Source organism: Lissotriton vulgaris, chromosome 1_2 (assembly GCF_964263255.1).
Source record: "Lissotriton vulgaris chromosome 1_2, aLisVul1.2, whole genome shotgun sequence".
Lineage (NCBI taxonomy): Eukaryota > Metazoa > Chordata > Amphibia > Caudata > Salamandridae > Lissotriton > Lissotriton vulgaris.
In genome coordinates, this window is record NC_141686.1 from 30783698 (window position 1) to 30800551 (window position 16854).

Below are 16854 nucleotides of genomic sequence, written 5' to 3' on the forward strand. Positions count from 1 at the left end.
TGGGACAACATGCAGGTTGTGCAGTGCAAGGAAATAAGATATTGAACATTTGTTATGCACCTCCTTGAAGTTGAAAGAGGAAAGAGTAGCTCTTTTAAAAAAGTCTTTTATTGAACGCAGAATACGCACACGCCGACAAGCAGTTCTTGCATGTGTTTGACCCAGGATTTCCTTAACTAAACGGGAATTTGGTGAAATTCCTGAAATTAGTGGTGCTGAAATTAACAAGCCAAGTCGGCCCAGACAAGACATAATGAACTATGGACATTTCCCAAACCCTATTTTATCTACTAATATATCTATTAATAATTATGATCTCTCTTTTTAAGACTTTTTATTGATAAAAAATGCGCACCCAAATGTATTTTTGTAATGGTTTTAAATAATCAGAAACAATAAATTTTTACTACTTACTCATCTGAAATAGGACTCTGACCCTAAATTGAAAAATAGATATTGGGGGGAAATACACTTGGCCCCCTACTCCAATTATGCTAGGGATGTCTCAATACAGATTAGACGTAGCCTTGGCTGGTCAACCACACATATACAGACAGATCCTGAGGGACGGTATATTATTCTAATGGGTACCCTTATGATAACTAAGGTTACTTTAGTAGCATTATATGGCCCAAATGTGGACGACCCACAATTCTTTCTCACTGTATGGGCTAAGACGGCAGCATTGGGTGGAGATATGATCATTTGGTGCGGGAATTTCAATGTTACTCTTAACCATTAACAGGACAGAGTTGGGACAGCTCGTAACCCACACATCAGGGCAACTCTGCAACTAAACATTATTCTGGAGCACAATCTCACAGATATCTGGCGCAGCAGGAATCCAACCCTGAGGGAGGGAACGTGTATCACCTCGCACCACAATGCATGATAAAGGAGAGACTACTGGCTAGTCACATGTGATATTGCATCGTGGACCTTAGAAACATTACAACTCGCACGCACATTATCAGACCACACCCCGGTGATTCTGCACTGGAAGATACCACAAACACTACCCCGTACATTCAGTTGGCGTCTGCCTCCGCATGTGCTCCTAGACCCCACATTCAGAGAGGAGATTAGAACTGATATTACCCAATACTTTTCTACTACTGAAGGTTCAGTGGACTCATCTTCGACGCTCTGGGAGGCATTTAAGGTAGTGATACGTGGGGCTTGCATTTCCAAAAAATCAGGGGTGCTACACTCTATTAGAGCCACTATAGTTAAACTTGAACAGGAAATGAAAACAGCGGAACAACTGTTCTTCCAGACTAGGGAACCTAGGCATTTGCCACTGTGGGAGGGAAAAACTCTGAATTAGAGGAAGAGGCTGATAGGGAGACATGCTTTTTAGGGAGACACTCTAGGGCACGCAGCTATGGGGAGGGTGATAGGCCTGGCAAAACCCTTGCTAATGCACTTAGACAGTGCACTTTTCCGGCCTTTATAGCCAAACTACTGGACGAAGACGCATCCCCTTTCAGAAGTAAAGAGGCTACACACACACACACACACACACCTTACTAAATACTATACCTCACTCTATACAGCATGCAGAGTGCACCCCACCCTGACCTAGAGGAACACTTCGAATCAATTGAACTACTCTGGTTAAGTGACGCCCAGAGAGAATACCTGGATGAATCTTTTGCAATCGAAGACATCACACAGGTTATTAACGGCTTACCTGGGGAGAAAATGCCAGGGTTAGATGGCCTGACCACCACTTTTTATAAAACCTATGAGGAGAAGCTAGCACCACGGCTGTTAGATGAATATCAGGAGTCATTAGAAAGGGAAATCCTACCGCCGACCATGGCAAGACCGCAATTATCTCCCTTCTAAAGCCAGACAAGACACCCAACCTATGAGACTCATAGACCCCTGTTGATTAATGTAGATGCAAAGATCCTAGCCAAACTAATAGCTAATAGATTACAACCGCTGTTGCACTCATTGCCAGGCCGGACCAGCCAGGTTTCATCTTGGGAAGGTCAGCTGCCCAAAATGTGCACACCTTTTTTGCTGCAGTGCACCAAACTGCCTGCCGCTGCGGTGTTTCTTGATGCAACTAGGCGTGTGACTCCTTGGAGAGGCCTTTTTTATTTACTGTCCTACCTACATTGTGTCCCAATTTCATTAAACTGATCGGTCTGCTTGCCACTAGACCTGCAGCCCGCCTCAGAGCAAATGGCCTCATATCTGAACCATTCGACCTGTTGAAAAAGGCATGGATGCCCGCTCTCGCCACTGCCTTTTGCATGGGCAATGGAGCCCTTAGCGGCCAGAATCCGTCAGCACCAGACCACACAGGGTTTAGTCTTCACAGATAGGAGTCTTATAATATCCATGTATGAAGAGTACATAACATAATATATACGCAAACCAGATGAAAACCTTCACCCTGTACTGAAGGAAGTTCTCCGTTATGGTGGGATGTCAAAATCCTCTATTTTACCATGGACTGATGCCCCCTTGGAAGCTAACTTCGAATTCGCTCTTAAATGGGCCGAAAGTGCGGTTAAGTATCTTGGAGTGTGGCTGAGTAGAGACTTGCAGGGAATATGGCGAATTAACTTCGGTAACCTACTACATTGGCTGGAACAAACGGCGAAATTCTGGGCTGCCCTGCCTCTGTCACTGCCTGGCAGAATTGCGATCACTAAGATGCTAGTTCTTTCTAAATGTATATACCTTTTCATTAATATCCCCATACTTCTAACCAAAGCCTTTTTTAATTCCCTGCGTTCTACTGTGATTGCCTTAGTGAAGGCTGGTAAACAACCCCGCATGAGCTAGGAACTGCTAACACGTCCGATATCCCGGGGTGGACTGGTTGGACCAAACTTTGAACTCTATGCGCTTTGTGCGCAGGCCCAATTCCTCCATTTCTGGATATATTCCATTTCAACCGCACGTCAAAACAGATATAGTTGATCCCACTCCCATGCATGCAGCTGTTTAAATACCATACCGTAGATCAGTAAATGAAATTAACACTGTTGAAACTTTCAGCTGGGCCTGGGAATGTTTAAGGCAACGTGTTGGGACTCCACTGCTTTAGGCGCTCTCCACATCAGTAGCACATCACCCACATTTTCAAAGAACGGGCACCAAATATGTGAATTTCCACATTAGGAGACCTATACCTGCAAGATACCTTTTTAGATCAGCCACAGCAACAGGCAGACTCTCAGTTACCTATCCAGGACTTATTCTTATATTTTCAGCTCCAAGCAACTTGCAAGATAATACATTAGTCGTTCCCGGCCCCCCCAGATACCATGAAACCTCTAGAACACCTACTAGCTACACCATCATCACATAGATTACTCACTAGACTATATAACCACACCCAAACACAGACCCATTGGGATGCCCCTAGGGCACTCACACAATGGAGAGCTGACTTGGAAGAACTCCCCACAGATGAGCAATGGTCGTTTTGCTGCTCACAGCCGAGATATTTTTCTCCGAACTATAAATTAAGACTCATTCACTTCAAATTCCTACATAAGATATATCACACTACTATGCAACTACACAAACTAGGGTTGCGCCCAGATTTGCGCTGCTGGAAATGCAAACGTGAAGCAGCCGCCTTTCTACATGTAGCGTGGAGTTGCTCACTAATAGCTGAATATTGGCAAGGTATCTACGACACCGTACAATCGGTTACTGGAGTGTTGTTGGAATGTACTCCCATGGTGGCACTGTTGGGTTATGTGGAGGTAATTCCGCCTGAGAAGCGCCGCTTAGTAAAAATGATGGTACTACATGCGAAACGTAGGCTGGCCATCCACTGGGGTGCCCCCAGGATTACTGCTTGGGTGAAAGATATTTCTTACTGCCAGGAGCAGCTTGCAGCGTTCTGGGACCTTATGCCCACAGGACATATAGGAACCTTTCAACACCTGGCTCAGAGGACGAGATGTTGCCCTCCCTGAAGATTCGCATCAAGCATCTGCGGCCTCCCCATTACGATCGACCCAATATTCGCTTTAACACTTGCCATTTTGCACGTCTGGCATATGGGTCTGCCTGATCGGTGGTTCGAGAGACAGTTAGTCATGGGTACCCTCCCATTCCCCATGTCAGGAGTGTACATTAATATGTTTGTTTAGCCTATCACGGATACCTTCATGTCTTAGTCATTACAACTATGGAAAACAGGATATTGTAGAATATTACTGTTGAACTTCCTTGTTTTATGTTGCCTCTTCTTTTCCTCCAAAATGGTGCAGGACGCAATAGAGAAATGTACTTGATCTTCATTTGACATTGTTATATCATGGCTTCTACGATGATGTACTTTGGAGAATACCGTGCAGTGCTACCATATACTTGTGTTTCTGTTACATGTATGCCTGAACACAATTTTAATAAAAATGTTTAAAAAAAGTAAAAAACTGTAGAACACTTCAGAACTGTAGTTCAAAAGCATGGTCTTCTCTGTGAAGGCTGAACCAGCTTTGCAACTAAACAAGCTTCAAAGTGTTATTTTGTTACATTTTCAGGATATTTTCGAATTCAGAAGGCACATCAGCAGTGTTTCATTTAATTCAGTTGCCCCAATGACGTCACATCTGTCCTGGCTGCCAGTGGATGGGTGCATGTTTCAATTACTTCTGCGTGGACCACGGTGTTGCATCATATACCAATATGGTTAAGAAATAGTGAGCGTGTCCAGGCATTCTGGGCTAAAGTGAAGAAAAGGTAGTTTTAATAATGTATTCTGTGCACGGAGGAGGAATCAGCAGCAATAGGAGTGCAGTTTGCACCAAATAAAGCTACATGTGTTTAACACAGCCTCGTCCCTTTAGAGAACGTTGAAGCGTTGTGAGGCTTGAACACAAATAACTTCTTAGCCCTTATGAGTCATGTTTTAGCAAGCAGAGGATCTTTTTAAAGAAATAGGATTCAATAGGTACAGGACAAAAGGCCACTTGGCGGCTTAGCTAGTACGGCCACAGGAGGGGGGCGCTCTTTTCTCTTCGAGTATCCTGGAATGCATATACATCGCACAGGGTCAGCCACAATGTCTCTATGATCAAGATCCAACTCGAAAGACCCAACACACACGCTCAAGAGGATCATGAAAGTTTTAAGTATTCCTACATACCATTATCATCGGTGACCGGTTTCCGTCGATCCTCTGGAGAGACATGCACCAGCTGCAGGACCAGAGGTCTCCGGGTTATTATTCCAGTGCCCCTGGGAAGCAAGTCTCTGCCAACAAGGCTTTCCAGCACCGAGCTCTTTCCACTGCTCTGAAAACACAAATGAGGGCATCTTAAGCTACTCCTTCTCAGTCCAGAAATAACATAAAATGACAAACGGTAATATTAGAATGGACTTAGCATGGCTTTAGATATACCAAAGAAAGAACTCCGTTTGCAAGAAACCCTGGAAAGAAGTTCGGTATCCAAAATGCCCAGGCAACAATTGATCAATGCCAGTCAAGACTGAGAACATTTACTTAGTGCTGACAAAATACAAAGAAACAAATGAAAGTAATAGCAGTACGCAACAATAAATATATGAATCAGTGACAGGTTTTCCTAGTGATATTCTTTCACATCATCAGAAAACAGTGCTCCTAAATCGTGCATCTGCCACTTTCCTCAGCTGGGAATTCGTCTCCCACGCAGCACCTATTTCAGTGGAGGCAGGGACAACAGACTCTGCGCTTTAACAGTGATTGGTGCATACCGTGGAGCAGAATGCACCCATACACATGCTCGGGCGAAGAGCGGGGCTATCTGCGCCTGTACGCAGCTGAACATGGCTGGAGTGGGCTGGGCTGGGCTGCCCCCTCCCACCCCCTGGTCCCTTCGTAGCATCTTCTCTGTGGTAAGTTGCGGTGGCGACCAGCAGGGATCGGGGGCATGGGGGCAGGGAGAGGAGGTAAAATTAACAAGCACTGGCGTTGCCAATAGGTCTCGCAGTAGGAAAGTTGGAGCTATTGGTTTTGTAAATGACAAAGCCCTTTATGTTTTTAAAATGAAAAAAAAATAAAAGGCATTGTTATTTGCAATTGTAATGGCTCCAACTTTCCTACTGCGAGACCTATTGGCAACGTGAGTGGTGTTGCGTGTGTGATTGGCGTTGCGTGGGTGAGTGGCGTTGCGTGGGTGAGTGGCGTTGCGTGGGTGAGTGGCGTTGCGTGGGTGAGTGGGGTTGCGTGGGTGAGTGGGGTTGCTTGGGTGAGTGGCGTTGCGTGGGTGATAGTGGGCTTGCGTGGGTGATTTCCCTTTTAATGAATATTTATTTTGTTAATCATGGTGAGCTGGCCACAGACATTTAGCCCCTAAGCACCGACCATACCCTTGTATATAACCCCCAGCAATTAAGGTTGTTGCAGGGTTAGAAACAACTCATGCAGCATAAACACAGGCAGGGCAAAACAGTGGTTTCACAGCAGAATCGGCAGTCTGAAAACCGTAGCAAGGCACAGGGGTTGGGGGACGGGCAAGCAATGAAGAGACAGGAAAATAAATGGGGGAGTAGGGGTGCAGGAACAATTGGAAAGCTCGCAGAGGAGGAGAGATAAAAGCTGCAAATGCAGTAATAGAGTGATAGATAGCAAATACAACTTTGCGCAGGGTATTTTATCAATAAAATAAATATTCATCTAAAAAAGTTTGATTGCAAAGCGTCCTGTCCAGCTTAATGAGTGCGACAAAGTCAATTAATCTCTCATAGGCAAAACCTAGTGACTTTGCTAATGCTTATTCCCACTTGAAGCATAAACACAGCAGATGTATGTCCGAACGCCTGCCACACTTCTCCTCCCCTCGCTTGATTCCAGCCCCCACCACCAGGCTTTTTTTTCTTACTGGAACACTTTCAATTTCTTGACAGCTCTTTGTTACCGAGCGGATGAGAGCTGCTCACATCCGGGTGATGTTGGCATCGATCCTGGCGAGCGATAATAGCGTCTTATATAGGTCAGAGATTAAAAAAAACGGTGCAGACACTGGAGCATGCATACGCCACTGGCTAGAGAGAGCAACCCGAACTGCGACTCCACTGTCACTGCGGCTCCCCTCCCCCACCCCACCGCTTCTGCCCTCCCTACAGCGCCCTCGTGCACCACAGAGAGTTAACACGCACCAGCGATTCGCTCAAATGCAGGGAATGGCTAAAAGGCATCTGGCAACCAACTGTAGTCAATTCGTTGACGCACTTTAAATGTTTACTCCCTGCCAAGTACTACTTGAAATTAAGAACAAGTTTAACTTCGTCTGTTCATGAAGTGCAGGTTGTGAGGTGAGGTAAAGAGACATCGCACAATCTCTCCTAAAAATAGATGCTTTAATGCACGCAAGACGGTATGGACTAGATTGAAGGGTGTCTTATCGGTCCCCACCCAACTGCAGGAGTTTGGCCAATGTCCGCCAAAGATCCCTGGCACCCGTTGCCACATAGCACCGTCTTGAGCTGTCCCTTGGTCACATCAAACTTCCTCCTAAAAATGGGATGGTGCGCAAGTCAGGTATGCATGGATAAGAGTGACACAATGGCCGGTTTCTTTTTTTTAATTTCTTCGTATTGCAGTCATCCTAAACCCTCACGTGGACAGTTATGCTGGAGCACTGTTTAAAAATACGTCATCTGCATGTTACATGGTGTAGCACGTGCGATGTCACGCGCTGTGATATTACTTGCAAACTGCCTAACTTGCTAAGCAGCCCACTTCTGTGTTTTTAGGAGTTGCTCCCTGCCCAGCGCTACCCCCAGACTGCAGGAAATTGGTCCTCTTGAATCCCCTCTAAAGAGGCCCACACACACGCAATGTCTACCAGGGTGTGACTCCAAAGTGAATCACGCAGATTTCATGCAATAGTTTGCGGGGAGAGAGAGGGGATGTGCTGGTGTGGGAGGGGGAGGTGCTGGTGTGGGAGGAGTGCTGCTAGGGCAAGGCTGTGTTTGCGGGGAGGGAGAGGGGAGGTGCTGGTGTGGGAGAGGGGAGGTGCTGGTGTGGGAGGGGGGAGGTGCTGGTGTGGGAGGCTGTGTTTGCGGGGAGAGAGAGGGGAGGTGCTGGTGTGAGAGAGGGGAGGTGCTGGTGTGGGAGGGGGGAGGTGCTGGTGTGGGAGGCTGTGTTTGCGGGGAGAGAGAGGGAAGGTGCTGGTGTGAGAGAGGGGAGGTGCTGGTGTGGGAGGGGGGAGGTGCTGGTGTGGGAGGAGTGCTGCTAGGGGAGGAGAAGCCTGATGCCGGATGGGGGCGGGAGAGCCTGGGAATGAGAGAGGCTGGGCTTGCATGCGATGCGCGTGCATGTACACGCGAACTGCAAGAAAACCGCAGGGCTGAAAGCCCTTTGGTTTGACTTGTGTTTTCGCCACTTGAGTTCTCGCTCCGCTCGATGCGCTTGCGCACATCGATAGGTCGCGAGACCTAAAAACGTACCTGATTTCCAGGTCTCTCCAGCTGGAACAGGGAAGCAGGAAGCACCAGGCTCCCAGGCTCCCCATGGCAAATCACAACGCTGCAATGCAGCATTGTGATTGGTCTGAGCACCATCGATCAGCAAGGGAATTCCGGCCTGTGCATGTTCTCAATGCAGGTTGGTGAGCAGCCCCGCCCGCCCAAAAAGCTGCTTCAGCAGGGAAACAAAGTGATAATACCAACGAGTTATTATTTTATGTTTTCTTTATTTCACTGCTGCAAACAGTGGGACGACTCTCCTCCGCCTTCACGGAGGAGCTGCCAATGGTAAGTTGATTGTTTATCCTCACTGTCTGGCTGGGTACTCGGATATACTATCATGTGGGTAAAAGAAAATAGATCACCCAAAGACAAAAAGGCACGTCCGCCTCCCCACCAATTACTTCCTAACTTAATAATTATTTTCTGCATTGGCCGCCATTTCAACAGAGATTGACTTGTTGGAAACCCGCATTGATGTGGTTCAGAAACTAAAGACGGTCTCCACGAGTCCCTCTACACCTGCACCATCGGGGTACATTACCACTGCTCCGTTCAACCCTACGTAGGAGTCTTTGCATGCTACCTCAGGCTTACCTGCTCCGGTTTCCATGGTGCATCCTTGTGTAGTAGTGGACACAGGGGTGAGGATATAAGCGCTTGTACAGCCGAGCCTCTGCTCCGGCTTGCTAATAAATCCCCTCCGCATAAGTGAAAAAGGAAAGATGGTAAAGCAAAAAGGGTAGTAGCTAGAGAAACTAAAAAAACTTCAAAACTCTGTGCCTTAACCAACTTCACTTGACACAAATGGGCGTTAGGATATTGATTTTAGTTTGATTATTCACAGGGTGTGTAAACCTTTATTTGAGAATGTGGAATTTAATATTAAATAATTAAATTAATTTAAAATCTTCAACAAGAGATATCACAACTCAAACGACTAAATGATAAAGTTCAAACTCTGAGCGAGTACCGGCTAATATATCAACAACCATGTCCTCATCAGATTGCTCATGCTGTTACCCACTTGCCCCAGGCTCTTCCAACTCCTATGCCGGCACTGTTAGACGGGGACCCGGAGGGTCGGCCGAATACAGGGGGAGAGGCCTCCGACGAGGGCCCTCTCCGGTAATCGTACAGACAAGTAACTCCCCCCCCCCACAGATAGACAATACACAAGGATAAGTTCTGCACACTTTTATAGATATCTTTAGGCAAGGTTATGAGCGGTACAGCAGGTCCAGGACACGAGGGTCCCGTCAATTCTAGTCTCTTTGGGGAAAAGGGGTAGCGGGACAGTCTGAGTACCGGTCCGGTACAGAAGCAGCAGTGGTGGAGCTCACAATCCTCGAGCTGTAGGGTTCGGAAGGAGGGGCCGCGGCGGCACCAGCAGGCCTTCAAGATGGTTCACGAAAGGAGGGGCCTCGGCAGCGCCAGCAGGCCTTGAAGATGGACTCACAACGAGGAGGGCCGCGGCAGCGCCAGCAGGCCTTGAAGATGGTTTCACGACGAGGAGGGCCGCGGCAGCGCCAGCAGGCCTTGAAGATGGTTCACGACGAGGAGGGCCGCGGCAGCGCCAGCAGGCCTTGAAGATGGTTCACGACGAGGATGAGCCGCGGCAGCGCCAGCAGGCCTTCAAAGGTGGTTCACGAAGAGGAGCCGCGGCAGCGCCAGCAGGCCTCCAAGGATGAGTTTGTCTCGGTGTCTCTCGACTCCAGGATACAACTGCCTTCCTGCTCTGGAGCTGCCCCAGTTATAGGTCGGGCGCCCTTTGATGTCCGGACCCTCGCACTTGGAGGTCGGGAGGTCCGGGATGAGGGAGTCCAGACACCCAGCAGGGGGGTGGAGCCAGCGCCCAGGGAGGCTGGGGGCGATCGAAACCTGGCGGAGGGGAGCCATCGACACTCCTCCTTCCATTGACCTGCCAAGTGGTCTCTTCGCCCCCTGGGCGGATGGTGGTGCCTCGATGTCGGGGCCTGGCTGGGCCCGAGGCTGAGGTCGACCCGAGGCCACGCGGCCTGGTCGTGTAGTGTCCAAAATGGCGGCTGGGCCGGGGACAGTGGTTCTGGAAGGGGCCCGGGCCAGCCGATACTGGGGTGTTCAGGAGCTGGGGTTCCGTCGGGGAAGGGTCGTGTGTTGCCCCGGCGGGTTGCAGGGGTGGTTCTTGTCCGGAAACCAGGAGGAGCAGGGGTCCGTGACCCGCCATGCGGGGAGGGATCGGGCCTTCCACGAGGCCTGTCCAACATGCGTCCCCCCCAGCTGAAGGCAGGGAGAGTCACCCATCCTCTTGGGTACTCACCTCGCCGAGGCGGAAGAAGCGGGACAGGCCGTCTGCGTTGGCGTGGTCTTGGCCGGGGCGATGCTCCACAGTGAAATCCATCCCCTGCAGGGAGATGGACCAACGCAACAGCTTTGGGTTTTCTCCCCGCATCTGCATCAGCCATTGCAGGGGTCGGTGATCTGTTTGCACCCGGAAGTGGGTACCGAAGAGATAGGGCCGGAGCTTCTTGAGGGCCCACACTACGGCGAAGGCCTCCCGCTCGATGGTGCTCCAGCGCTGTTCTCGGGCCAGCAGGCGTCGGCTGATGAAGGCCACTGGCTGATCGACTCCCTCGGTGTTGAGTTGGGAGAAGACGGCCCCAACGCCATGATCTGAGGCGTCTGTCTGTACAATGAATTCCTGGCTGTAGTCGGGGGCCTGGGGGCGGTGCACATGGCGGACTTCAAGTTCTCAAAGGCCGCCTGACATTCAGGAGTCCAGTTGACTTTCTTGGGGTTCTTTTTGGACGTGAGTTCTGTGAGGGGCCCCACAATGCTGCCATAGTCTTTTACGAAACGCCAGTAGTACCCCGTGAGCCCCAGGAAGGCTCGGACCTCTGTCTGGGTGACCGGGGGCTCCCAGGCCTGGATGGCGGCAATCTTGAGCTGGAGGGGGGCCACCAGGCCACTTACCACTTGGTGTCCCAGGTAGGTCACGGACCCTTGGCCGATCTGGCACTTGCTGGCCTTGATGGTGAGCCCGGCCTGCCGGAGGGCGTTCAGGACCTCCCGGAGGTGGTGGAGGTGTTCTGCCCAGTGGCGGCTGTACACAGCAATATCGTCCAGATAGGCGGCGCTGAATTCCTTGAGCCCCGCCAGCACCTTGTTCACGAGTCTCTGGAAGGTGGCGGGGGCGTTTTTCATTCCGAATGGCATCACCTTGAAGTGGTAGTGGCCATCCGGGGTAGAGAAGGCGGATCGCTCCTGGGCCCCTGGGGTGAGGCCGATCTGCCAATAGCCCGCTGTCAAGTCGAAGATGCTCACGTAGCGGGCGGCCCCCATGCGGTCAATCAGCTCATCTGCCCGGGGAATGGGATAAGCGTCGGTCCTGGTGACGGCGTTCAGACCTCGATAGTCTACACAGAACCTGAGCTCGGGGGCGACGCCAGGGGCGGCGGCCTTGGGGACCAGCACGACCGGGCTGGCCCAGGGGCTGGCGGACGGCTCGATCACTCCCAGAGCTAGCATTTTGGAGACTTCCGACTGGATGCAGGCGCGTACTCGATCAGGCACCCTGTACGCCCTGTGTGATAGGGGTGCTATCCCCGGTGTCAACGTCGTGGAGGCACCAGGGGGTGACCCCAGGGATGAGGGAGAACAGGTCGGCAAATTGGAGTAGCAGTTCTTGGCAGTCTTGGCGTTGCACTGGAGACAGGGCATCGGAGAGGTGGACTCCCTCCACGGAGCCGTCTTTCTCGAGCGTTTTCAGAAGATCAGGGAGGGGCTCGGAGTCTTCTTCAGCTCCACTGTCGGTAGCCATCAGGAGGCTAAGTTCAGAGCGCACAAAGTGGGGCTTGAGACTATTGGCGTGGAGGACACGTAGGGGGTTTCGGGGGGACTTCATGTCTACCAGGTAGGTGACGGGGCCCTTGCGCTCCACCACTTTGAAGGGTCCCATCCATTTGTCCTGGAGTGCGCAAGGTTCAACCGGGGACATCACCCAGACCTGTTGTCCCGGCTCGAACTCTATGGATGAGGCATGCTGATCATACCAGCGCTTCATGTCTTCTTGGCTGGCTTCGAGGTTGGCCTTGGCAAGTTCCCTGAACCGCCGGGTCTGGTTACGGAGGGTCAAGAGGTACTTGTATACATCAGGGGGAGTCGTCTGAGGGGCCACCTCCCACCCTTCTTTGACCAGGCTGAGGGGGCCCCGGACGGGGTGTCCATACAATAGTTCGAACGGACTGAAGCCCAGGGATTTCTGGGGGACTTCCCTGTAAGCGAACAGGAGGCACGGGAGCAGCACGTCCCATTGGCGACGTAAGGGTTCTTCCAGGCCCATGATCATCCCCTTGAGAGTGCGGTTAAATCGTTCTACTAGTCCGTTCCCTTGCGGGTGATAGGGGGTCGTGAATTTGTAGGTGACCCCGCACTGTTGCCATAGGGACTTCATGTACCTGGAGATAAAGTTCGAGCCCCTGTCACTGACGACTTCTCGGGGGAAGCCCACCCGCGAGAAGATCCCCATCAGGGCTCGGCCCACCACAGGCGCCGTCACGGTCCGGAGAGGTATGGCCTCGGGATAGCGGGTGGCATGGTCCACCAGGACAAGTATGAATCGGTGTCCCTGTGCTGTCCGGGGCTCCAGGGGCCCCACAATGTTGATTCCCACCCGCTCAAAGGGGGTGGTGACGATGGGAAAGGGTTGCAGGGGGACTTTAAGTTTTTGGCCGCTCTTCCCGCTGGCCTGGCAGGTGGGGCAGGCCCGGCAGTGGTTTGCTACATTGTTCCGCATCTTCGGCCAGTAGAAGTGGGTCACCAGGCGGCTGTACGTCTTGTCCTGCCCCAGGTGCCCGGCAAGAGGCACATAGTGTGCCAAGTTCAATAGGAAGTCTCTGAATCGGAGGGGGACCACCAACACCCAGCTGGCTCCCAGCTCGGCAATCTTTTGCTCACTGTAGAGCAGCTCGTTGTCCCAGTAGATCCAGTGGGCCCCGAGGTATCCCCTGCGCTCTGGGCTATGGCTTGTTGTCGGAGTCCCTCGAGGGAGGGGCAGGCTCTTTGTTCCTGGTGGAATTGTTCCTGAGTGGGGCCACCTTCTTGACGCCACTGGGCCAGCTCGGGGAGGTCTCGGAGTTGATCAGGTTCTTCGTTGCCGGACCCCGGAGGACCAGGCTCAGGGGTGGTTTCTTCTGTGACAATTGGCAGAGGAGGTTCAGGCCACTCCGGTTCCTCTGGGCTGGAGATGGCGCGGGCGGCCATGGATCGGGTCGTTACACAGACCCATTCAGGGAGACCAAGCATCCCCAGGTGCTCCCTCCGCTCCACGGCTGACCAGGGGGAGCTCTCGAGGTCGTTCCCCAGAAGGCAGTCCACCGGGGCATCGTCGCGGACAGTCACTTTTAGCCTGCCGGACACCCCTCCCCACTCGAAGGGGACGCAGGTCATCTGGCACAGGCTTTCGGAGTTGTCGGCCGACTGCACTGGACAAAGTACATTGGGTAGGATCTGGTCAGGGGTCACCAGATGGCAGCGGACTGCGGTCACACTGGCCCCTGTGCCACGGAGGGCTTCAGCCCGGCGTCCATTGATGGTGACCCACTGGCTGTATTTCTGCGTGTTGGTGGGGATGGGTGCCCGCGGGACCATGTCTCTCTCCCCTAGACAGACCAGGGACATGGCGGCGGGTTCCCACTCGGGCTGGTACGGCTCGTACTCTTCGGTGTCTTCTTGGGCCGGCTCTTCTCCCAGGGCGGCGGCGGCGGTTCATGGGGCTCTGATTTTTCGGGCAGTTGGGGTCATTGGCGTAGTGGCCGGGTCGCTGGCATCTGTGGCAGGTAACGTTGGAGCGGAACCCTGGTCGCGTTGGAGGGCTTCCTCTTCCGGCCGGGGGCGGGGGGTTGCTAGTGGAGGGCACCGTGACGGTGTCCCTGCCCCGACCCTGGCCTCCTCCTCCCCCCGTGGGCGGTGAGGCCCTTGGGAGGCTCTGTTCTGTTCGCTGGGCCAGCTCCGAGGGACTCGGGTGCTCTCCCATCGGTCTGCTTCGATGGTGAGTTTCTGAGGTTCAGTCAGTTTACTATCAAGGAGGTGCTGTCTTAGTTTGACGAAGCAATTATTGGAGAGGTGCTCCCATACAATAAGGTCGAACAATTGCTCGTAGGTGGTGACCTGGCTGCCCTTGATCCATCCCTCGAAGGCTCGGCTAAAAAAGTTCACGTACTCCACCCAGGTTGTACCCGGGATTCGTAGGCAGTCTTGAAACCTCTGTCGGTACATCTCGGGCGTGAGCCCATAGCGAGTGAGGAGGGCGGCCTTCATGTGGTCGTAGGACGTCATCTGGTGGTCGGGGAGTTGCAGCAGGGCGTCTCGTCCTTCGTTGACGAATTTCCCCCATAACCCGGCTCCCCAGTAGCTCCGCGGGATTCGGTGGGAGGTCATTGCTACCTCGTAGGCTTTAAACCATTGCTGGATATCATCGTTTGGTAGTATTCCCTGACGACATCCTTGAGGATGTGGACCTTTGGGTCCGTAGGGGCAGTGGGGCTCTGGTGCCCGGAGACTCCGAGGTCTTTGTTCTGCCGCCGAATTTCTAGCTCCTTCAAGTTGCGCTCATGCTCGTAGGCTAGTCTTTTCTCTTCCAGCTCCCTCTGGCTCTTTTTCTCTTCTCGTTCTTCCCTGAGCCGTAAGTGTTCGAGGGTTATTTTTTGTTCTGCCAATTTGAGTTCTCCATCTAAGCGGAGTCGAGCCAGCTCCAATTCGTGGAGCCGGCTTTTCTACCGTTCTCGGGCCTCTTCGGACGAGAGGCCCGATCTTCTTTCATCCGTAGGGGTGGTACTTGTTTCGGTGGTCTCGAGGCTCTGATTTTGGGGTGGGGATGTTTCCGTTTCCACCCAAGACTCTAAGGCGTGCTTGAGGTCATCTTTCGTGCTCAGTCCCGTGGTAGCAATGCCCAGCTCTATGCAGAATTGCTTTAGTTCTTTGTGGCTGTACTCTTCCAGCTTTTCCATCTGAAATTTTTCTGTTGTTCCACTCTCCTTTGTCGTCATGGTGGCGGTGTGTCGTGGGGTGAGTTACTCTCTGTACGATTATGCGTCGGCTCGGATCGCGCCGCTGGCCACCAATGTTAGACGGGGACCCGGAGGGTCGGCCGAATACAGGGGGAGAGGCCTCCGACGAGGGCCCTCTCCGGTAATCGTACAGACAAGTAACTTCCCCCCCTCCCACAGATAGACACCACACAAGGATAAGTTCTGCACACTTTTATAGATATCTTTAGGCAAGGTTATGAGCGGTACAGCAGGTCCAGGACACGAGGGTCCCGGCAATTCTAGTCTCTTTGGGGAAAAGGGGTAGCGGGACAGTCTGAGTACCGGTCCGGTACAGAAGCAGCAGTGGTGGAGCTCACAATCCTCGAGCTGTAGGGTTCGCAAGGAGGGGCTGCGGCGGCGCCAGCAGGCCTTCGAGATGGTTCACGAAAGGAGGGGCCGCGGCAGCGCCAGCAGGCCTTGAAGATGGTTTCACGACGAGGAGGGCCGCGGCAGCGCCAGCAGTCCTTGAAGATGGTTCACGACGAGGAGGGCCGCCGCGGCGCCAGCAGGCCTTGAAGATGGTTCACGACGAGGATGAGCCGCGGCAGCGCCAGCAGGCCTTCAAAGGTGGTTCACGAAGAGGAGCCGCGGCAGCGCCAGCAGGCCTCCAAGGATGAGTTTGTCTCGGTGTCTCTCGACTCCAGGATACAACTGCCTTCCTGCTCTGGAGCTGCCCCAGTTATAGGTCTGGCGCCCTTTGATGTCCGGACCCTCGCACTTGGAGGTCGGGAGGTCCGGGATGAGGGAGTCCAGACACCCAGCAGGGGGGTGGAGCCAGTGCCCAGGGAGGCTGGGGGCGATCGAAACCTGGCGGAGGGGAGCCATCGACACTCCTCCTTCCATTGACCTGCCAAGTGGTCTCTTCACCCCCTGGGCGGATGGTGGTGCCTCGATGTCGGGGCCTGGCTGGGCCTGAGGCCGAGGTCGACCCGAGGCCACACGGCCTGGTCGTGTAGTGTCCAAAATGGCGGCTGGGCCGGGGACAGTGGTTCTGGAAGGGGCCCGGGCCAGCCGATACTGGGGTGCTCAGGAGCTGGGGTTCCGTCGGGGAAGGGCCGTGTGTTGCCCCGACGGGTTGCAGGGGTGGTTCTTGTCCGGAAACCAGGAGGAGCAGGGGTCCGTGACCCGCCATGCGGGGAGGGATCGGGCCTTCCACGAGGCCTGTCCAACAGGCACCTATTGTTTAAGTCCACGCACTTTGTCTCAACTAAATGGGCTGCTGATTCAAGCCAAATGTGTCCGCAAAGTAATGCACGACTGTTGGTTCTCAAATGGGGAATTCCAAAAGCGGACTTCTCTTAAGGGTTCTGATCATCAACAACTGCCCCTAATTTCACACCATAGGTGATTATCC

The 16854-nt window shown here is 52.7% G+C and overlaps 1 protein-coding gene across 4 annotated transcripts in view; it reads right to left on the reverse strand.

The window, feature by feature from the left end:
* The window catches only part of DNM1L (dynamin 1L), an 829340-nt gene that overhangs the window by 661959 nt on the left and 150527 nt on the right, over window positions 1–16854 (reverse strand). For all 4 annotated transcript variants that reach the window (XM_086952767.1, XM_086952765.1, XM_086952764.1 and 1 more), the window contains exon 2: window positions 5129–5276. In XM_086952767.1, the coding sequence (XP_086808893.1) occupies window positions 5129–5276 (148 nt within the window). The remainder of the gene's footprint in view (window positions 1–5128; window positions 5277–16854) is intronic.